This window comes from Carcharhinus amblyrhynchos, chromosome 20 (genome assembly GCF_965287045.1).
Source record: "Carcharhinus amblyrhynchos chromosome 20, sCarAmb.v2.hapA, whole genome shotgun sequence".
Classification (NCBI taxonomy): Eukaryota; Metazoa; Chordata; class Chondrichthyes; order Carcharhiniformes; family Carcharhinidae; genus Carcharhinus; species Carcharhinus amblyrhynchos.
The window spans coordinates 41463303-41487061 of record NC_137343.1 but is presented as its reverse complement, the minus strand read 5'-3'; the positions used below and the strand labels follow the sequence as shown (position 1 = coordinate 41487061).

At 44.1% G+C, this 23759-nt stretch overlaps 2 protein-coding genes across 2 annotated transcripts in view; both read right to left on the bottom strand.

Moving 5' to 3' along the window:
* Positions 1-7417, bottom strand: part of LOC145356192 (solute carrier family 2, facilitated glucose transporter member 11-like) — a 55192-nt gene extending 47775 nt beyond the window's left edge. The window contains exons 1-3 of the mRNA XM_080208803.1: positions 7385-7417; positions 4144-4242; positions 3873-4033 (exon numbers count right to left, since the gene is read on the bottom strand). Coding sequence (XP_080064929.1) covers positions 3873-4033; positions 4144-4242; positions 7385-7417 — 293 coding nt within the window. The remainder of the gene's footprint in view (positions 1-3872; positions 4034-4143; positions 4243-7384) is intronic.
* A 13195-nt stretch (positions 7418-20612) lies between these two features.
* LOC145355952 (solute carrier family 2, facilitated glucose transporter member 11-like) overlaps positions 20613-23759 on the bottom strand; it is a 39565-nt gene continuing 36418 nt past the window's right edge. The window contains exon 12 of the mRNA XM_080208461.1: positions 20613-21011. Coding sequence (XP_080064587.1) covers positions 20844-21011 — 168 coding nt within the window. The 3' untranslated portion in view covers positions 20613-20843. The remainder of the gene's footprint in view (positions 21012-23759) is intronic.

The window sequence follows — 23759 nt, the reverse complement described above, 5'->3', positions numbered from 1 at the left end:
GCTTTTTCTGTATGTATTTACATTATTCATCTCTCCTTTCTCCCCATTCCATTTTACTGTTCCTCTATATCTTCCAGTTATGACTGAGAGGGAATTCCTTAAATTTGAACTTATTTACTGCCTGACTTGAGTTGTTTTTTCACATTTCTAGATCCTACACTATTTGGTTTGTATTTTTTCTGCATTTAATCTTTATTCTTCCCAATGCTCTTCCTGAGTGATGATCTGAATCTGTTAATTGAAATTACTACGAACACCAGCAATGGAAACCGACAAGCACCAGCTCCATATTAGTGTTATATTGTAGCACTGTCCCCAGACACAGCCCATGTTTAGAATGCAACATCTTAAGAACATAAGAACATAAGAAATAGGAGCAGGAGTAGGCCATCTAGCCCTTCGAGCCTGCCCCGCCATTTAATAAGATCATGGCTGATCTGTCGTGGCTCAGTTCCACATTCCCGCCCTTTCCCCATAACCCTTAATCCCCTCTCTTATCAAAAACCCATCAACCCGCGTCTTAAAAATATTTAGCGAGGTAGCCTCCACCACTTCAACGGGCAGAGAATTCCAGAGATTCACCACCCTTTGAGTGAAGAAGTTCTTCCTCAACTCCATTCTAAACCGCTCCCCCCCCACTTTATCTTGAGGCTGTGCCCCCTAGTCCTACTGTCCTTTCTGAGCGGGAAGAGTCTCTCCACCTCTATCCTATCCATCCCATTCATCATCTTACACGTCTCAATGAGATCTCCCCTCATTCTTCTAAACTCTAGCGAGTACAAGCCTAGTTTATTCAGCCTCTCCTCATAGCTCAACCCCCTCAACTCCGGCATCAGCCTAGTAAACTTCCTCTGCACTCCCTCCAAGGCCAAAATATCCTTGCGTAAGTACGGCGCCCAAAACTGCACATAATACTCCAGCTGCGGCCTCACCAATGCCCTATACAGCCGCAGCAAGACCTCCCTACTTTTATATTCAATCCCCCTCGCTATGAAGGCCAGCATCCCATTCGCCTTCCTGACCACCTGCTGCACCTGCAAGCTGGGTTTTTGCAACTCGTGCACAAGGACCCCGAGGTCCCTCTGCACCGTCGCCTGCTGCAGCTTTTCGCCACATAAGTAATAATCCTTCCTACCATTATTCCTACCAAAGTGGACCACCTCGCACTTGCCAACATTAAATTCCATTTGCCAGTTCCTGGCCCATTCGCCCAGCCTATCTAGATCCTTCTGTAGACTCTCCACACCCTCCGTGCAATTTGCCATTCCACCAATCTTGGTGTCATCAGCAAATTTCGACACCATACACTCGGTTCCCTCCTCCAGATCATTTATATAAATGGTAAATAGCTGAGGCCCCAGCACCAACCCCTGGGGCACTCCACTAGTCACCAACCACCAATCCAAATAGCACTCATTGACCCCCACTCTCTGCCTCCTATTTGACAACCAATCCTCTATCCACGCTAACACCCTACCCCCAACTCCATTTCCCCTGACCTTCTGCAATAACCTCTTGTGAGGTACTTTGTCAAATGCCTTCTGAAAATCAAGAAAGACCACATCCACTGGGTCTCCTCTATCCACCGCCCTAGACACATCCTCATAGAACTCCAGTAAATTTGTCAGACTCAGCAGTTAAATGGGCACAGAGTGAAAACTGCAGTTCCCCAGCTCTTATGCCTTTTTCATCTGTTGGCATTTTGGACCTCATGTTCACCTCCATTACAAGATCAACTCAAAGAAGTTTAAGATAAGAATAAAAGATGCCAAGAATGCAAAATGAGGCTTGGCCGAGACTCCAGACATACATTAAAGTATTGAAACAGCTGTGATCTAGGGAAAACATTGCTTGATTAACAGCTCTAGCTCTCTGATCTTACTGTCAATTGCACAATGTTTACTTATACAAGATAAAGAGATTTCAGATTCTTGCAGTTTCTGCTATTGATACTTTAAAGGGTCTGGATGATTAATACTTTTATTGAGCTGTATGCAGTTAAAAGTGTTTTTTTTCTCAGAAAGTGGGAATAATTAATGAAATTTTTTAACACATTCTATTGTCACAATAGGATTAATTGGCTCTGTACTAAGTGTATAGAGAATGAGCATGGAGGTGCAATAACTTGGCATGGGGGTAAATGGGTGTTTTTCCGGTTGGCAGGTCTAAATGGGTGTTTTTCTGGTTGGCAATCAGTGACTAGTGATGTGCCTCAGGGATCAGTGTTGGGACCGCAATTGTTGACGATTTACATAGATGATTTACATTGATGATCTCTGAACTGCTTCAAATAAAGGATCCAAAACTGTACACAGTACTCCAAATGCGGTCTCAGCAATACCCTGATTTGGGGACCAAGTATAGTGTGTCAAAATTCGCAGATGACACAAAGATGAGTGACAGAGCAAAATGTGCAGAGGATGCTGAAAATCTGCAAAGGGCTACAGATAGTCTAAGTGAGTGGGTGAGGGTCTGGCAGATGGAGTACAATGTTGATAAATGTGAGGTCATCCATTTTGGTAGGAATAAGAGCAAAATGGACTATTAGTTAAATGATAAAAAATTGCAGCATGATGCTATGCAGAGAGATCTGGGTGTCTTTGTACAGGAATCTCAAGGAGTTGGTTTGCAGGTGCAGCAGGTAATTAAGAAGGCAAATGGAATTTTGCCCTTTATTGCTAGAGGGATGGAGTTTAAAAATAGCAAGGTTATGTTGAGGCCACACCTGGAGCACTGTGCACAGTTTTGGTCTCCTTACTTACTGGTGAAGAGGAGACTCATTGCATTGATTCCGGAGTTGAGAGAGTTGACTTATGAGGAGAGACTGAGTAGACTGGGGCTATACTCATTGGAATTCAGAAAAATGAGGGGAGATCTTATAGAAACATATAATATTATGAAGGGAATAGCTAAGACAGAAGCAGGGAGATTGTTTCCACTGGCGGGTGAAACTAGAACTAGGGGGCATAGCCTTAAAATAAGGAGAAGAGATTTATGACTGAGTTAAGGGGGAATTTCTTCACACAAAGGATTGTGAATCTGTACCATTCCCTGCCCAGTGAAGCAGTTGAGGCTACCTCATTGAATGTTTTTTAAGGCAAAGATAGATAAATTTTTGAACAGTAAAAGAATTAAGGGTTATGGTGAGTGGGTGGGTAAGTGGAGCTGAATCCACGAAAAGATCAGCCATGATCTTATTGAATGGTGGAGCAGGCTCGAGGGCCCAGATGGCCTACTCCTGCTCCTAATTCTTATGTATAAGGGACCTTGTAGTTGGATAAGGTGCATAACTTGGGGAAAATTGGAAACCCAGGAACGGTGTCAGGAATCCTTGAATCAGGTCCTGGTGACCATTTTCATACCACAGTTTCATTTTCCAGTCCAATGTTTCAGGTCAACAACCTATCATCAGAACTGAAGAAGAAGAAAAGAGATTTTAAGTCAGTGGATGGGATGGGGAGTGGGACGCAAGAGGAACAAGAAAGAAGGTTTGTGATAGCGTGGAAGCAGGGCAGGTTAAATAACAAAATAAGTTTATTTTCCTTGGTGTGTTGAATAATTCTTTGCCCTTGAAACTTTTAAAAAATCAGTACTCTAAAAAAGTTCTGAATATAACCTTATGTCGGGGTAATCATCTAAAACTCCTTTGACATTCCTGGACAAAATAAAAAGAAAAGCATTGTCATCCATCAGGCAACCTCTCATTCTGAACATCCTCTGGTTATTCTGGTCTCACTTTTACCCTGTGCTGCATTCCCATGTATGAAATGGAAAGTTAATGCCCCACATAAAGCACATAAAAGGTAGATTTATTTTGGCAGTGAATAGTCTCTTTTGGGGTTTAACCTTAATGTTCCCTCTGTACCTCATACCTTCCAAACCTTATGGCCAGGGGTCCAGCAATAAGTGCCCCAACCAATCCTCCGACAGAGTAAGCAACCACGATAAAAGTCCAGATCAATGTGATGACCCAGTTCTCCAGCTGCGTGCTGTAGCGCTCAGTCCAGGTCTCATTAATAAAGTTTTGGATGAACTGTCGTTTTGAGGATAAGAAGAAAATATGGATTTAGTCTTAATTTTGCCTTTACAAACATGGAAACACCTGACTTTTACAAGTTGGCCATTGTTCTAATCTAAACTCACGGTTGTTGGTGCATTGATGATTGACAGGTTAAACCCATATTGGAAGGTGCCACCAATAGAGGCAGCGAAGATAGTCAGGAGGAGACATCTGACCTGCAGCTACACGGACACAGAGAAAATAGAAAAGATTACTTTTCAGCAGGGCCTTTTCAGTTTTATAGGCATCTAAATTCAAGGAGTTTCACAAATGCTGCTGTCAATGCCACACAATATACTGGATTACCTCTCCTCCTCTATGTTCAAACTCTGAGGTCCCCCACCAAATATGCAAATGAAAATGCTGGAAATGCTCAAACTTCCTGAATATTTCCAGCATTGTTTGTCTTTTTTTATTTCAGATTTCTAGCAGCCGCAACATTTTGCTTTCGCAAATGAACAAAATTGTCGGTACATCTTTCTAGCAACAAGTATTCATCAGTCACGTCCAACATGTGATTTCAAAAACAAATTGATTTTTAAATGAAAATTATCTGCAACAGCAACTATGCTTGATTCTTAAATAGTTAAACATTATCCCATCTTCAAAATTGAACCAAGGTCGTAAGACCGTGATACAATTTAAAAATCCGCATTAAGCATTTAGCTCCTGTCTCTAATATAACTCTTCCACATTTAGATGTCAGACCTGCTATACAGCTTCAATTTCAGAATCACAAAATTGTTTCAGTGCAGAAAGAGGCCATTTGGCCCATCATGTCTGCACCAGCTTTCCAAACAAGCTTCATGATTTAGTGCCATTTCCCTGCCTTTTTCCCATACCCCTTACATACTATTTGTGTTCAATTAATCATCTAATGCTTTGATTGAAACTGTTGTCACCACACTTCCAGCCTGTGCATTCCAGCCCTGAACCATTCATTGTGTGAACGTGTTTTTTAATTTCTCACATCATATTTGGTTCTTTTGCAAATTATTTTAAACCTGCGCGCTCTCATTCTCGAGTTTCTCCCTTCCGCTCTGTTCAGCCCCTTCAAGATTTTGAATATCTCTATCAAATCTCCGCTTAGTCTTCTTTTCTCCAAGGAGAACAGTCTTCATAACTGAAGTTTCTCAACCCTGAGACAATTCTTGTCAACCTCTTCTGCACTCTCTCCAATGTGTCCCCATCCTTCCTACAGTGTGGCACTCAGAACTGTACTCAATATTCCAGCTGAGGTCTAACTAGTGTCTTGTATAAGTTCAGCAAAATCTCCTTTCTCTTGTACTGTAAGCCCCTATTAAATAAAGTCCAGAATATTATTTGCTTTATTAACGGCTCTCTCCATTTGTCCACCCACTTTCAATGATCTCCAATGCACATATACACCCTCTGCTCCTGACCTCTTGAAAAATTTTACCCTTCACTTTATACTGTCTCTCCAAGTTCTTCCGACCAAATTGTATCACTTCACACTTCCCCGCATTGAACTTCATCTGCCCCCTATTTGTCCACTCCATGAACGTGTCTATGTCCTTTTAAAGTCTACACTATTTTACACTGTCCTCTTCACAGGGTCTTTCATGTCCACAGAATTTCATAAAATACTTTGTAGCCAATGGGTCATTTCTGAAGAGCTGTCGTTGTTATGAAAAGACAACTACCAATGTATGTATAGCAATGTCCCCCAAAACCAGAAAATGACCAGATTAACTTTTTTCATTGGTGATGTCTGGGCACCAGGACAACTCCTTATTTTTCTTTGACCAGCATCCTGGGATCTTTTACGTTACGTCCATGCATGGATGAAAGCTGGATGAAACCATATTGCATCTGAAGACATTGCCAGACTGCTACAAACAGACAAATTAACAGTGGAGCCTGGACCTTCCCAGAGGCAAGCAAATTGCAGGAAACCAAAAATCCAACTTACAGAAAGCCCATCACATGCTGGACAAGATGGTACACAGTACAAGTATGAACATTTCCATTTTCTTACAGCTTTTCCAAGAGAAATTAACAAATTAAATTTAACTTCTTATTTAAACCCATCAGACAATTCTAGTCGAGAGAGAAGAATTTCAGCCTGCTTGGAGTGTTGTCATTCTCTTCCGTCCTGGAAAACTCTGAGATTTGATTACGACTGCAAACAATGCCAAACCATAACACAGCATGAGCATGTCTGAAGTAACCAAAATCAAGAGTATTTATACAGCCTTCTAAACACGTTGCAAGCTCACAACTCACAGCTTGGTGGCCCTACTATGAACTAATCAAATATATATAGTGCAAGTAGATCTGTTATTCAAACAATGTGATTGAGAGACAAACATTTTATTGCATAAAGAGGAAATGCTTCTGAAAACATTTTTAGATTATACTTCATATTGTGGTAAGAGCTTTGAATGAGTAATAAATCAAGTCAATGGTCATATTAATAAATGTGTTGCTTACACAGACTGGCAGTAACAAAACACTAATAGTGTTCAGACCACTCAAGTGGACTAGTATCTGGATTGAAACTGCAAAGGATCTGAATGAGCAAGGGAGTGAGGGGGGAAACACACTGGATGCAAAACTTTACTGGAGTTCCCATGAGGAGTTACATCCAGAAGATTAACCATTTAGATGCCCATCAAGCTGCTGTACATTTCCAGCATGTGCTTTTGTATGCTTGTCTGTTGACTTGGAAATGGTTTACCCTAATCAACTTTCTAGAGTGTAGCTTTGTTGCGGTTTTTTTTTTCTCCTTTCTTTTCATCCTCCTATTGCCAACGTTACTGTGAAAGTTACAGGTTATTTCAATCACTGATACCTACACAATAGTTTGAAGTTGCCTTTTACCGTCCTGTTCCACAGCACTTGGGAAATGCATTTTTGAACTGATTAGCTTTGCTCTGCTTCTTTCTATGGTGTAACACACCTTATTCTGCAAGAGGGAAGAATGCAAATAAATTGTGTTGCACTGTGTTTGGTTAATGTGTCTGCCATAACTGAACGTATGTGGAGACAACAATGTGGGTGTGAGGGATAGCGTTCATAGGTACGTGAGGGAGATGTAGGGTATCTGGATGTTATGCACAAGCCCTGAGCTTCAAGGACTCAGGCAGCTGAGTGATGGGGGTGCGAAGCATGAAGCAGCGTGAGGGGCTAGTGTTGTGCTGGGTAGCATACATCAGGAAAAGCTGTAGACACCTACTTCAGCAGAGTTTCTGAGGCACTGCTGCCAGGTCCTCAGGTCGAGACACTGGGAACTGACTTTCATGGACACCTCCACCTGAAGGCCCTCTCATCCATCCGCTACGGAACCAGAGTGCCTCTCACCCTGTTAACCTCCTCCATTAGGGCCTCCAACATCGCATCCTCAACTCTGTCTCTCTCTGTTTTGGTGTTCAGTTTTTCTTGTTTAGGATTGCAGCAGCCTCCTTCATTCAGTGCATTTTCCATTAAGAGTTAGCACTGCTGCCTCACAGTGCCAGGGACCCGGGTTCAACTCCAGCCTCGGGTCACTGTCTGTGTGGAGTCTGCACATTCTCCCTGTGTCTGCATGGGTTTCCTTCGGGTGCTCTGGTTTCCTCCCACAGAGCGAAGATGTGTGGGTTAGGTTGATTGGCCATACTAAATTGCCCCTTAGTGTCAAGGGGACTAGCAGGGTAAATATGTGGAGTTAAGGGGATAGGTCCTGAGTGGGATTGTCATCGGCGCAGGCTTGATGGGCCAAATGGCTTCCTTCTATGATCTGCCTTTAAGAACAGTGCTGGCTGCATCAAACTGTTCAACACACTGCTGAGCTCAGAGACAGCCACCATTGTGGCAGGCGTGGTTGGCCCAGTGATACAATCAAGTAAATGAGGAGGCAGGCCCAAATTAACGTGCTTCCACCTTCACCAGAACTGTCGTGGGCAAGTCACAAATTGTGATCCCAGTACCGATTAATGCTGCAATCCCAATTTTAACCCAAACATTTTCAGCAACTTATGATCAAAGCCAGCTTTCTACATACTTTTCACTCCTTCCATTGCTATTGTATCATTATTTATGTGACAGTAGCCACATCTCTGCCATCGCCACCATCCCAGAAAACACAACTCTACCAGTGAAAGAGTGCAAATAACTTACCAGTCCCATCTACAAACTCTTGTAGTGTGAAAGTTAGATGGAGAGTCATACCCAGAGACAGGACAGCACCGAGGTTGAAAAGGATAGGAGAGAAGATGAGGTAAATCAAACGTCTTTACTCAATTATCTGTTCCATAAAGACAAAACAACACATGATCACTGCAATAATCTGTATCGTCAAAGTAGCAAAAGGAACTGAACTATCAACCCCTTTATTCAAAACATTACTTCCAAAATACATCGTCAGTCTCTGTGATAGTTCATGGAAAATATACCTAGCTCTAAAACTCAGATCTTGAATCTCTTTTCTTCATCATTATTCACTTGGAAAAGACAGAACAAGTGCTTCAGTTAAGAATGGTTTATCTTGTGTATTCACATGGCAAAACATTGTTGACTACCTACTGTGTGACAGAGTGGACTGAATATAAAAATATCTATGTAGAACATAGAAAGAACATAGAAAAACTACAGCACAAACAGGCCCTTCGGCCCACAAGTTACACCAATGATATCCCTACCTACTAGGCTTACCTATAACCCTCAATCCTATTAAGTCCCATGTACTCATCCGGAAGTCTCTTAAAAGACCCTATCAAATTTGCCTCCACCGCCACCGACAGCAGCCGATTCCACTCACCCACTACCCTCTGAGTGAAAAACTTAACCCTGACATCTCCTCTGTACCTACTCCCCAGCACCTTAAATCTGTGTCTTCTCGTAGCAACCATTTCAGCCCTGGGAAAAAGCCAGTGAAGCAGCAAATAATTCAAATAGACTGTGGGCAGGACTACCCCACTCTGCACAGTGTGTTTTCCGATGGAGCAACGGAGGCGGCTCCCTGCCGATGTCTACGGTGTTTTGCAAAGCTCACCCATCCCACCACCAGGGAACCCGCTGCTGGAGGTCACCTCTGGCAGGACTGGACGATCCTGCCAGAAGGGCGGGCTGGAAAACCCAGCCCTGTACCTCATACATTTCTGCGTATTGATGTTAAATTCTCTGCTTCTTTTAAATGCCAAGATTTTTAAAATGTTACTGATAAATCATGGATACTAAAATTACTTCCATTTTTGGATTCTTTTGCCCAGCTTGAATGTAATAGGGAGCATGTGCATTACAGCGTTCCCATACTACAGAGAACATCTGAAACTCAATAAACCCCTCGTTTATTTTACAGATTGTCACCAAGTACCTATTCTTTTGTTGACTGTTATCACTGCATTAATGATTGCTTTGCTCCTCGGGGAAGACTCTCTGAAAGAAAGTAACTTCCCATCTGCGCGGGTCTTTTATTTCTTTAACATAAAGCACTGCTGCTTCACAACGCTAGGGACCCAGGTTCAATTCCAGTCTTGGGTGACTGTGGAGTTTGCATGTTCTCCCCGTGTCCCCATGCGTGGGTTTCTTCTGGGTGATCTGGTTTCCTCCCACAGTCCAAAGATGTGCGGGTTAGGTGGATTGGCCATGCTAAATTGCCCCTTAGTGTCCCAAGATGTGTAGGTTAGGGGAATTAGCGGGGGTAAATACATGTGGTTATGGTGTTAGGGCCTGGGTCAGATGCTTTGGAGAGTCAGATCGGACGTAATGTGCCAAAAGGCCTCCTTCCACACTGCAGGGCTTCTATGATTCTGCAATAACAATTAGGAGTAGCCCATCAGCCCCTCAAGCCTGCTCCACCATTGAATAGGATTGTTTCTACATACTCCTTAATTCTGTCACCAAGGTCAAGATTTTGTTATTTTAATCTCGTTTACTGACAGGAGTAAGGACACCTCTTCCATCTCCACTGTCAGATATCTACACAAAACTCGCCAGCAATAATATGCAAATAACTTAGCAGCTACATCCACATATACTTCTTTTAGTGCGAAATCTGGGTGGAGGGAGTCAGATCTTCAGTGAGTAATTAAGTTTCTCCCTCATTAAGGATCACTTTAAACAACAAATGCAAATTATTCTAAACCCATTTCAGATTCTTGGATCTTTCTAAATTAACAAGGCATTAGACAGATCCATAGAAGTTGAATGTTGCTACAAAGAAAGCATGTGATTGTTTGCAAAACTTGACATTTCCTAGACATGACGAAGAAACCTCAAAAATCCATTCCAAGTAGCACTCGCAGTTGAGTATTAAAGATGACAAAACCAGTTAGACTTGCTGAGTAAGGACAACGCATGGATATGGCATTCATGCCAACAGTATTTCCATTCTTCAAAAGAAACTTGAGTTAGAAACATAGAAAATAGATCAGGATTAGGCCATTCGGCCCTTCAAGCCTGCCCCATAATTCACTATGATCATGGATGATTGTTGAACTCAATTGCCTGATCCCACCTCCCCCCACCCCCAGTATCCACTGATCCCCTTCACCCTCAAGTTCTATATCCTACTACTTCTTGAAAACATACAATGTTTTGGCCTCAACTACTTTCCGTTGTATAGGTAGGTTTTAGCAGCACCTTAAAGAAAGAGGGGAGATCCAGATGCAAAGTAGTTTGGGAGAAAATTCCAGAGAATAGGAAACAATCAGGGATGTGCACTTTGTTAGCATTCGAAACCTCTTAAAAGATTATACAATTGGAGGACGTTGCTGGGATAGCACTGCTGCCAGGGACCTGGATTCGATTTCTGGCTTGAGGCACTGTCAGTGTGGAATTTGCACAATCTTCTCCGGGTGCTCCGGTTTCCTCCTACATTCTGAAAGACATGCTGGTTAGGTGCATTGACCCAAACAGGCACCGGACTGTGGCAACTGGGGGAATTTCACAGTAACTTCATTGCAGTATTAATATAACTGATAAATAAACTTTTTAACTTTTGAGAGAGGAAAGGGCAGGACAATGCAGCGATTTGAAAATATGATGAGAATTTTAAAACGAAGGCATTGCCAGATTGGGAGATGAGTAGATCAGTGAGCACAAGCTAAATGAATACAAATGAATAGAACTTGGTGCAGTTATTGTGCCAGTTGCAGAGTATTGGATTAGTTGAAGTTTATGGAGAGTGGGTGATGGGATGCCAGGCAGGATACTGTTGCTATAGTCAAATCTAGAGGTAGCATAGGGATGGGTAAGGATTTCAGTAGCAGGTGAGCTGACATAGAGGCAGAAATAGACAATGTTACAGTGGTGGAAGTAGGCAGTGTTGATGCTGCAGCAGTTATGTAGCACAAGCTCATCTTAGAGCCAAATGGGACACCAAGGTTGCAACAGTCTGGTTCAGCCTCAGACAGCGAGCAGAGAGGAAGCTGGAATCAATGGTCAGGTAAAGAAGGTTTAGGTCTTCCCAATATTTTGTTGTTGGAAATTTTTGTTCACCCAATAATGAGCAAGCACTGTGACATACCAGAAACCTGACATACCAGGTGGGGTCAAGAGAGGTGGGGTTAGGGTGGAGCCCTCTCTGCTGCCTTCCCTGCTGGAAAGATGTATATAAAACTTTCAGCGATGGTTGCTTCAGCAGTGGAGGAGTTTTAGTCTTACTCAATGCAATCAGAGCTGAAACTGGCAGTGAGGTTGGGATGGGATTCTTATTTACATTCCATTTGGGCAGTTCAGGGCTCAATTACATTATGTCATATTTATGGAACATGATTTTCAAGATTATTTCATGTGCACATTGTATTCAAGTACACAGTGAGTCAGCACTGCACGTAATTGAAAAATGACACCGACCACACTGAGGGCAATGGGGGAATTCAACCTTAACAAAGAAAACTGATGTAATGACGAATGAAGGTTACACATTTGGCTGAAAGTGAACAAAATAGGTGAGGATAAAGTAAATGCTTTCCTCATCCTGATGGGGCCAAATGCTTTTGACATGTAGGCTGATCAACATTACCTACAAGACCCTTGTACTATGGACTATTCTGAAATTAATGGGATTCTTGTTTCAAATTTACACACCTTGATTTGGTTGCCTGATCATCAGACTTCTCTAAAGGGTGAGACAAGGAGAGTGGAAGTTCCAGTAATTTTGGCACAATAGTAATTCAGAAGCTTAAATATTTGGATCTCTCACAGAGCTAGTCTGCATTAAGAGAAGATATCCGACATAGATAATCGTGTTGGTAATGGCAAATGATAGCAGATATCTTAAGCAAAATTAGGTGCCCAAGTTAAAACTCCATGTTCCAACATGCCAAAACATTGCCTAGGTTTCACATCTGTCATTGCCAGCCTTTCCTAACCCAACCATCCTCCTCCGCGTCCCCCCCCACAACAGTTACTAATCCTCAAAGATACAGTAAAGCCCTTTGCATGACCCCAGGGACATGCTGAATTTTATATGAATTCATTTTTGTTTCTTTACTATTAAAGAGAATTTCATTGGCTGTGAAACCTTCACTTTTTTGCGTGTCCTGAAGGTGTGATAAGTCACTGCGTACATGACAGGTTCACTTCTTAAACTAAAATAAAATTGAATTAAAAAAGAACTAAATTTCTTATGACGCCTCACCCCCACTCAGAAGGCACTTATGGGATATGAGACTGTATTTGGTGGCACGGTAGCACAGTGGTTAGCACTGCTGCTTCATAGCTCCAGGGTCCTAGGTTCAATTCCCAGCTTGGATCACTGTGTGGAGTTTGCACATTCTCCTAGTGACTGCATGGGTTTCCTCCGGATGCTCCAGTTTCCTCCCACAGTCCAAAGATGTGCGGGTTATGTTGATTGGCCATGCTAAGAAATTGCCCTGTAGTGTCCAGGGATGTGTAAATTAGAGGGATTAGTGGGTATAATACGTAGGGGTATGGCAGTAGGGCCTGGGTGGGATTGTGTTCGGTGCAGACTTGATGGGCCGAAGGGCCTCTTTCTGCACTGCAGGTTTCTATGATTTCTATTTCCCGTACATTTTGTCTAGTCTTTCCAGGAATTATTTCAATTTTTTTTCTAAAACATTGTTTCACTTCTCACAAGACCAAGATAAATTGTTTATCATATAAACAATTGTTTATCATAAATTTCAGTCTCATTTTAGTTTCAGTTGTCATTTTAATTCAGTTTTATTTTCGTTTAAAAAGTGAGCCTTTCATGTACACATCATCAAGACACACAAAAAAGTGAATGTTTCATAGCCAATGGAATTCTCTTTAATAGTAAAGAAATAAAAATGAAGTCATATAAACCCAGCATGTCCCCAGGGTCACTGTCACTGGGCCTTTGAGGTGTAGTAGCTCTTGACATGTCAGTATTTATGATGGGAGATTTGCACACATACAGCAATTGAGCTAAACCATCAGGTCACCTGTGTCAGTGATGTCGGTCAGGAATTAAATGTTGACCATGACCCTGGGAGAAGTCACGCCATGGGATCTTTCACATCCATCCGAGAGGGTAAACGGGACCTCAGTTTAACAAATGCTGACTTTATTACACAAAGGGCAAATGGCACAGTTAGGTTGCGCATGGCAGGAACCCACAAACCAAAAAACAAAATCACAGCCAGGTAACGAATTTTGGAGTGCCATCTGTAGCACAATAATTTTAATCCATAAGTTTGGTTCTCATAAGAACATAAGAAATAGGAGCAGGAGTAGGCCATCTAGCCCCTCGAGCCTGCCCCGCCATTCAATAAGATCATGGCTGATCTGAAGTGGCTCAGTTCCACTTTCCCGCTTTCTCCCCATAACCCTTAATTCCCTTGCCTACCAAAAACCTATCTACCCGCGTCTTAAATATATTTAGCGAGGCAGCCTCCACCACTTCAACGGGCAGAGAATTCCAGAGATTCACCACCCTTTGAGTGAAGAAGTTCCTCCTCAACTCTGCTCCCCCCTTATCTTAAGGCTGTGCCCTCTAGTCCTGCTGTCCCTTCTGAGCGGGAAGAACCTGTCCACCTCTACGCTATCCATCCCCTTCATCATCTTATATGTCTCAATAAGATCCCCCCTCATCCTTCTAAACTCCAACGAGTACAAGCCCAGTCTATTCAGCCTCTCTTCATAGCTCAACCCCCTCAATTCCGGTATCAGCCTAGTGAACCTCCTCTGCACTCCCTCCAAGGCCAAAATATCCTTGCACAAGTGCGGCGACCAAAACTGCACACAGTACTCCAGTTGCGGCCTCACCAGTACCCTGTACAGTTGCAGCAAGACCTCTCTACTTTTATATTCAATCCCCCTCGCTATGAAGGCCAGCATCCCATTTGCCTTCTTGACCACCTGCTGCACCTGTAGGCTGGGTTTTTGCGACTCATGCACAAGGACCCCCAGGTCCCTCTGCATCGTAGCATGTTGCAGCTTTTCGCCCTTTAAATAGTATCCTTCCTACTATTATTCCTGCCAAAGTGGATAACCTCACACTTGCCAACACTGTATTCCATCTGCCAGGTCCTCGCCCACTCGCTCAGCCTATCTAGATCCCTCTGCAGACTTTCTACACCCTCCGCACAATTTGCTTTTCCACTTATCTTTGTGTCATCAGCAAATTTCGACACCTTACACTCAGCTCCCTCCTCCAGATCATCTATATAAATGGTAAATAGCCAAACCATCTCACCAAACCATCATAAGCGATTTATTTTTAAAAGCTTGTTTTGGGTTATGACCAATGTTGACAAGGCAGCATTTATTGCTGATTTTAGTTGCCCTCTGGGCACCCTGACGCAAATCCCACCAGGGCTACATTAGGGTTGCTTATGGGCAAGACCAGGTAGAGGTGCCAGGTTCCCCTCCCAAAAGGACATCGGTGAAGCTGCCAGTACTTTGTTGCCATCGTGTAGTTTCTCAGGAAGATTTTGTTGCTGCCAGGCCACAGCTTTGCAGATTTCACTGAGTTAGATTTCACAGCTCCTCCAAGGAGAATGATCATTAAATCCTGTTTGGCAACTCCAGCAGGGCAATAGCCACTGGCTTATTACCTCTTACCTTTCCTCTTGCTCAGGGACGTTCTGAGGCATGATGTGTCACTTCTAATTCCATGCTTGTTGGCTCACCTTTCAGTGAATGCCGATAACACTCTGCTATTAGGCTAACCGATCTATAATTTCCAGGGTTCAGAATAAGTGGCGCGTCTCAGGGGAGCTCCTGCGGCGCAGTGGGTAGTGTCCCTACCTCTGGGCCCGAAGCTCCAGTTCAAGTCTCACCAGGTCCTTATGACTGTGGAAGATGTTTATAACTTGGGCAAACAAGTCGATTATCAGCCTGTGAATCCTTCCAATGCACCTGAAGGGGGGCAGTAAGAGTGGGGGAGTTTCCTGGTCAGTCATATTGCAGAAGGCAACAGCAAACCACTGCAGGACTTTGCTAAGTTTAACCATGTACAATGGAAGTCTATAGTTGGCAATACCCTCTTTGGATATGGTACCTGACGGAGGAGGAGGGTCATCTCAATGTTACTACCAAGCACCAGGGCTGAATATAAATGAACACCTATCATTGTTTCAGGCTCCTTGACCTTTATTCCCAGAACATACGGATGAAAACTGTGGGCCACTGGTTGCGATGGAAGGAGAGCTGCATCATTATAAACAAACAGACAGACGTGGTTTTCTGATCAGTTTGGTTTTCAAATGGAGGAGCTCCTAAGGTGTGTGGGTTCTGACTTTCCCTGAGTTACATTTCTGCATTACTTACTCCCATGTTATTTCTGTCGTATTCTAGTAAAGGCAATGCAATAGCACAATTTTAACCTGGGTAGCTGAGACTATGTCTAATATCTCCAAAGAGTAAAATCAGAATGTTAGAGCATTTGCAAACATACAAAGCAGGTTTCGACCAGAACAACATTATAAGATCAACTCACAAGTCACATTCCAAGATGGGAACCCTGACAGCAATCCCCTTCCCAATCACACATGCAATGCCAGGAGAGTAAACCTTCTCGAGCTCCACTGCTAACTGGCTTCCACATCCATCATTTCAGCTTCAGCCTTGCGAATCTGGGGGACTGTGGTAGGTGCCTCTCTGAAACATTAAATGGATAAACACCCCTGCCCACCAGATCAGCAACCCTCCTGTGATGAGTCCAAGCTGATTTCCTCGAATCACACACTGCCCTCAGCAGCCCCTCTGGACACTCTGGGGTTGCAGAGCTGAGCTGAACTCTGGCTGGTCCAGCTTTACATCCAAGCTTGAGCATCTTATTGACACTACTCGAGTCAACCAAAGAGTCCCATAGAACCTCTACCATTTGGCCAATCAAGTCTGCACTGACTCTTACCCAGGCTTACCCCATAACCCTACATATTTAACCCACTAGTCCTCCTAACCAATATATACATCTTGGAACACTAAGGGAAAATTTAGCACGGCCACATCTTTTGCACTGTGGGAGGAAACTGGAGCATCTGGAGGATATCCATTCACAGGGAGAACATAGAGATTCCACACAGACAGTGGCCCAAGCCAGGAATCGAACCCGGGTCCCTGGGGCTGAGAAGCAGCAGTGCGAACCAATTTGTCACCCAGATGGGACATAGTACAGGACTTACAACGTTTGCTCAGTAAACAGCGTTATCAATCAATAAGGTCACTGACAACCTAAAGCAAACTGAACTCAACACCTCCTGTGATAAAGCACAGGTACATTCCTCTTGGTGCAGCTCGCACCCAATTAGATAGGATGGTGTTGGGATATTGGGTGACAGCAATGAGCAGGGGAAGGTGTCAGAGGCAGAGGTAGCTGTGGGAGGACAAATACAGCCTTGCTCAACAAGGCCTTGAGAACCACAACAAACAAAGCTCTACCTCAGACTATCAGCCACAGATACGACGCCACATGGTGGAGTTCCCAAATGTAGTGCAGGCTCACAGGCAGAGAGTGGAGGGATTCATTCAGCTCACTCACACCACAATAGCTCAGTACTCTGAGGACATGAGCTCCTGTATTGAGAGAGTGGTCAACCTCATGAAGAACAATATGTGGCTGCTCTCAGACTGGATGAAGGAGCAGCTCTCTGGGAGGATGTATCCACGCAATTGTCACATATGCCAGTCAGTAATCCTGATGGTGCAGAGATATTTGGAGGGGATTTCAGGTGCGCCCCACATGGTGCGCCCCTCCAGCCACCTGAAGTGCCAACTGAGGCTGTCTCTGAGGATGATGAGAGTGCTGTCTTCAACATCAGCCTCAGAATGAAACATGCCTGAATCCCGGCATCAATGGACACAGTGATGGACCCTCTGCTGACCCCAGTACCTCCCTGTTCAGCCAGAGAACCTCTGTATTCTGCATCCTCCTCTTCCTCCGCTGATGAGGTGTATCATTCCGGGATTTATGTCTGTAAGGCCTGCATCTCTCAGGAGGGCCATGTTATGAAGAATGCAGCAGACCACCCCAGTGCACAGGACCCCTGCAAGAGTTCACTTCAGGGCACCACCAGGCCAATCCAGGCACTGGAATGCAGCTCCAGAAGCTCAAAAGCCTACTACATAGAGATCCTTGGGAGCAGATGGCTTAGATTGTAGTAGCACTGTGGCACCGTCTCAGGAACTCTCTCTCTCAGCGGTGAGCAGTCATCTCATCAAAGAATGGCACTAGAATCCATCTATTTGATTTGAGAGGTGGAATGAAATGCAGCACCCTGGACTGCTGGAGGATGGATGATGGCAACTGTCAGGAGAGCGAACACATACATGGAGAAAAGTCTTGTTGTGATCGGAGACCAGTGAACATTGAGGAAGTGGAAGCCCTCCCAGCTGATGATCAGTGGGTGCCCCGACAGCCATGTGGGTGCAACTGATGTTCCTCTGCACCTGTGGGAATCCAGAAAGATCTAATGCCCTCTGCCCTTGCCAGATTTCCTCTGTCTGAATCAAATGTACCGTCCAATTCTCACAAATAAGTGTCCTGGGAGTTGCAGTGGTGTGCTGCCATTGTGAGATGTAATGTCCACAGCTGATCCTCGTGAGGACACAAAGGCACAAAGCCTCAAGGCCACCATGGCTTTGATGACTGGCAGGATATTGTGTACAATGCTGTGAGGTCTTTGTCAACAAGGGCACAAATCTCCGATGGGATGACGCAGTGGCACAATGGTTAGCACTGCTGCCTCAAAGCACCAGGGACCCAGGTTCGATTCCTGGCTTGGGTCACTATCTGTGTGGCGTTTGCACGTTCTCCCCGAGTCTGCATGAGATTCCTCTAGCTGCTCCGTTTCCTCCCACAGTCCAAAGATGTGCAGGTTAGGTCGATTGGCCATGGTAAATTGACCCTTAATGTCAGCAGGATTAGCAAAGTAAACGTGTGGGGTTACGTGAATAGGGCCTGGGTAGGATTGCAGTCAGTATAGACTCGATGGGCCAAATGACCTCCTACTGTACTGTAGAGATATGATCTATGAACAAATGCCAGAGTGTGGCGACTAGGGGATTATCACAGTAACTTCATTGCAGTGTTAATGTAAGCCTACTTGTGACACTAATTAAAAAAAACTGAGGAGCAGAAGAATAATAGATTCCCAACAGTGCAATCCCATTCAGCCCATCAAATCTGCACCAACTCTTACCAAGGCTTACCGTGTAACCCTGCTAATCCCTCTAACCTACATATCTTTGAACATAAATCACAATTTGACATGGCCAATCCACCTAACCTGCGCACCTTTGAAGTGTAGGAGGAAACCACAGCAGTGCCAACATGCCACCCAAGAGGAAGAGGATGGGCTTCTAGAGATTATTTGGAGCCCGCCTGAGCACAAGGAAGGTCATGACTGGTAAGAGGGAGGTCGGTTCTGAACATTGGGTTTATTGATGAGAAACACCAACATCCTTACTGTAAAGGCAGAGCTCTGGTCACCAGGAATGCTGTGGAAAGGGACAAGGCGCATGGAGGTGAGGAGGCCATTCTTTCCCCATAGGATCTACCTGGAGGTTCTGGAGGGCTGGTGCTGCAGGAGAAAAAAACTCTTTCAAGTTTTTTTATTAGTCACAAGTGAGGCTTATATTAACACTGCAATGAAGTTACTGTGAAATTCTCCAGTGTTACCACATCTGTTTGGGTCAATGCACCTAGTCAGCACATCTTTCAGAATGTGGGAGGAAACTGGAGCACCCAGAGAAAACCCACGCAGTCACGGGGAGAACATGCAAACTCCACACAGACTGGGACCCTGAACCGGGGGGGGAGGTGAGGTGGTAAGGGGGTGAGTGCAGATGACCATCTCTCCACCCCTGGCACAAACCCACCCTAATCTCAGGGTGCCAAGTTGCCCCAGCCCCCTCCCCAATGTGTGTCCCTTTCCCCATCCCCCCCACAGGTTGACCCTCACTGACTCCCTTCACAAGGGAAAGGGCGAGGGACAGGTGAAGGGAGGGGGACAGAGACAGGGGCAGGGGAAGGGAGAGGGACAGGGGAAGGGAGAGGGACAGGGAGAGGTGAAGGGAGGGGGACAGGGGTCTCCCCTTTCTCCCTTTCCCCGGTTGCCAGGGTGACTCCGCGTGAGGGCAGCCGGAGCTGCTCAGCCCCTCGCTCTTTACCTGCTGCTCCAACATCCCGAGCGGATAATTAACTCACTTTTCCATCGCTTCACACACACACACAACTCTCTCGTCCCCAGCCAACCGAGTCCGCATTGCTCACCGCTACCACACCTGACCAGTCCTCCGGGCGACAGAGGGCGCTGAGAACTGAGCTCCTCCGGGCGACGGAGGGCGCTGAGAACGCAGGGTCAGCGCTCCTCCGGACGGCAGAGGGCGCTGTGAACGGATGGACTGAGTTCCTCCGGGCGGCACAGGGCGCCGAGTGCGCAGGGTCAGAGATCCTCCGGGCGGCAGAGGGCGCTGAGCGCGCAGGGTCAGAGATCCTCCGGGCGCCAGAAGGCGCTGAGCGCGCAGTGCTCCTCCGGACAGTTGAGAGAAAATTCAATTTGAATTCAAGAGAATGTGAGTTAGTAAATTAACTTTGTGTGAAAATCGTGCCAACCCCACCACAATGAAAACAAAAACTTAAAAATCAAGAGTTTTTTTACAAAAATCATGAGCTGCCTTTTTGTCCAAACATAAACCACTGAGAATTCATTTATTAAAAATTCATTTGACCTGTAACTGGTAAGAAGCATTCTTCCCAAAATTATTTTACAAAAAAAGCATTTAAAAGATCCTATTAACGTGTGTTCTGCACCATTTCCCACATCGAGATAAGTAATATGAGGGAACAGATTGAAGGGGCTGAATGGCCTACTTCCTGCTCTACCTTTGGCATTCCTGGACTCAATCCCTGTGCTCCATGAGCTTTTCAATTTGTGGAGTACCCTTTGATGTGACGCCTTATCAAATGCCTTTTGGAAATTCAAGTACACACCTACAGGTTTCCCATTACCTGCTTGCCTGGTAATGTCAGACTTTTTACTGTGTTTACGCCAGTCCAACGCTGGCATACCCACATCATGCCTGCTAATCCCCCAGAGAACTCTGAAAAAAAGGACTACCAACTCCATTTTCAACACGATAAAAGGCAAGCTTGACCATTTCTCTGACAGAGTTTTTTATTTGTTTTTATCCAATTCCAATCCAATGCTGCCTTACTTATTTTCACTTCATAACAGACAACCTAACTAAGCCGACTTGTTGGCATAAACTCTTCATGCAGAGAAACAGTCATTAGAAAAAAAGCTAGACCAGTGACAGAAAGGAACAACATGCTGATGTTATGGAATCAACACAGTGACAGATAAACATTGAGTGTAGATAATAATGTGGTTGATCTTTTTCAATTCTTTCACATTGCTGTTTCTTCCAGTTGACCTTTGAAATTGCGCTTGTAAAACTCCTGAGAAATTTCCAGAAATGTCTTTTCTTTTGTTTCTGGCAGAAAGAATCCAATGAATAGAGCGGCGAGGAAGCTAATGAAAAGAAACGGCACATAACAGAAACTGCCCACTCCTTCCTGAAAGACAGAAAAAGAGGGTGAGTGACAAGCCAAACAGGTTTTAAATTTGGCAATGATTCTGCCATTGCCTCCAGACCATCTTTTGTTTCTTTGTCTCATTAGCATTCCATCTTACTTTGCACCAATATTTCTTTGTCGTCTATCATAGAATCCCTACAGTGCAAGAAGGATGCCATTTGATCCATTGAGCTATACCGACAACAATCCCACCCAGGCCCTATCCCCGTAACCCCACACATTTACCTTGCTAATCCCCTGACACTAAGGGGCAATTTAGCATGGTCAATCAACCGAATCACACATTTTTGGAGTGTGGGAGGAAACCCATGCAGACATGGGGAGAATGCGCAAACTCCACACAGAGAGTCATCCGAAACCAGAATCGAATCCGGGTCCCTGGCACTGAGTCAGCACTGTGCCACATCAGTTTTCCACCTTATCACGGATTTTCCCTGCTGTTCTTACCTCCCCCAACTCCCTTCTTCATCTGTGTAATCGCTTCAAGCTTGTAATAGTTCTATAACCTTTTCCGGTTTATGTAGGATACATGGCAACAAAATAGACCCAACCAGTCTTTGTGGTGTTTATGCCCCACTCGAGCCTCCTCAAACTTTCCTTATTTAAATCTACCATGGTGTTCATCCATTTCTTTCCCTGTCATATTGCTTGACCAGCTTCCCCTTATATGCATCTATATTACTTGCTTCAACCAGTCGCTAATCCACATTCTCACCACCTTTTGATGGTGCAATGCTTCAAAAGTTCGTGATTCCAAATAAACCTGTTGGACTTTAACCTGGTGTTGTGAGACTTCTTACACAGACTATTTCCAGCGTTTTCTGTTTATTTCTTTTCTTTAGGGTGTCAAGTTATTTTTATTTCTTCCAATTTCTGTCTCATACCAGGAGAACAAACAGCATAGCCACCTGCAAGCCTCTCCAATGTTGCTGTTGGTTCTCAGCAGAGCTCACTAGTCAATAACTAGCCAATGAATTTCCAGAGAATCATGTATCTTCACTGGTGACTTTCACTCATGCTATTGAAATGATTGAATAGATTTTGGTTCTTCTCAGCAATCAGATCGTCCCAATCTCCAGGTGATAGAGGTGTAGCTTTAATCATCGTGTGTGAGATATCAGGGTATAAGGCAATGGACATGACTTCTTCCATGCGGCCCATACTCCTCACAATACTGTGACAAAGGAATCAGAGTTGCACAAGTCAAACGTCATGTTGTTTGGTGTGACAATCATATCTCCTGTGAGTACACTTTCACCATCTGTTATGTATCTGCAGTTCATTTCAAAAAGCTTCTCAGTAAGTGATTCAAAGTGCTTCATCATCTTCTGAGCCTGAGGAAGTTACTGTCGCAACAGATTGCGAACGTACTGCAGAGGAGAGGAAATTTCCTGCAGTCTTCTCGCAAAATCAGCATCTGAAAGCTTTCCATACTCAGCATCAGATGATGGTGGAGTAAGAGGACTACCACAGTCTGGGGCATTTGCTGCCCCAGGGGAAAAATGTATGTAAAATCTGACCAGGAACAACAACACTACTGAAACACCCAATAATTTGAACTTGTGTAGGAATGTCGAATTTTAGAAAAGTGGGATTGGTTTGTTTACTGAAAAGGAAGAATTTGCAGGTTATGGGATGAAGACAGGAAATAGAATGAGTGAGTTGCTCGATCTGAGAGCCAGTACAGACATGATGGGGCAAATGGCCTTTTTTTTGTGCCGTAAAAGTTCTGTGAATCTAAGAAATGTAACTTGAGACTTAGGTATGTATTCAGCTGCTCTTAGTGGTTTCCTGACAAACACTTTCATTTCCTTCTCATTGTTATTTGCCTGTCACTCAACAAGTAAAAACTCTTTAACCCCTGCGCGATTTCTTTCCTTTGAACGATTTGTCTTTTATGGTTTTCTACAGTATTGTCCGCTGCATTATCCATAATGGTTAAAAGAAAATGATGCCCTCCACTAGAAACCTACTAAATGGTCCATCAGAAGTGGGTATTTTGATCAATGGAGCTGGGCTAGTCAATGACTGGGCCTTCCCAACCAGTTGAATGTGTGACAGGTCTTGCAAAATTCAGCCACATCTGCATGTTATCCTAGTCAATAAAACACTGTTGTTTTAGCCTGAGTTCTTATTCCTAAATAGCCTGCTATTGGAATCTCAGAGAGCACACTTATCATTTCTCTGCAATAACCAGGAGAGATGACAGTGCACGCTTCATCTGCTGGTCTGAGGAGGTTTTCACTTCCACATCAAGATGTCTTTTTTCAGATGATTACATCTAAAATATCAGAGACCCTTTCTGATTCTTATGCAGAAAATTCTGTTTGAGGAAACCACAAATCAGGATCATGCTGCTGGGTTTATCCTCATTCAAATTCTTGAAAAAAAAAGACCTATCCAGCCAAACACCGACATTTCCCTCGGTTTTGGCATAGTCTAGTTTTCTATTCATAAACCCACAGCAAATCTGAGAAAGGATAAACTCAAAGGGTTAGTTTATTTGCACACGTGCAAAAGAGAATTTGCAATTTCCCCTCGCATTCAAGTAGTAAAGAAAGGAATGGAGATTTATAATACAGAGACCACAGAAAAATGAAATATTGTTTAATATGGGTTCCAGAATCCAAAATCAAAGCCCAGTGAGGTATTGCAGGGCTTGCAGGTGCAGCAGGTGGTCAGGAAGGCGAATGGGATGCTGGCCTTCATAGCGAGGGGGATTGAATA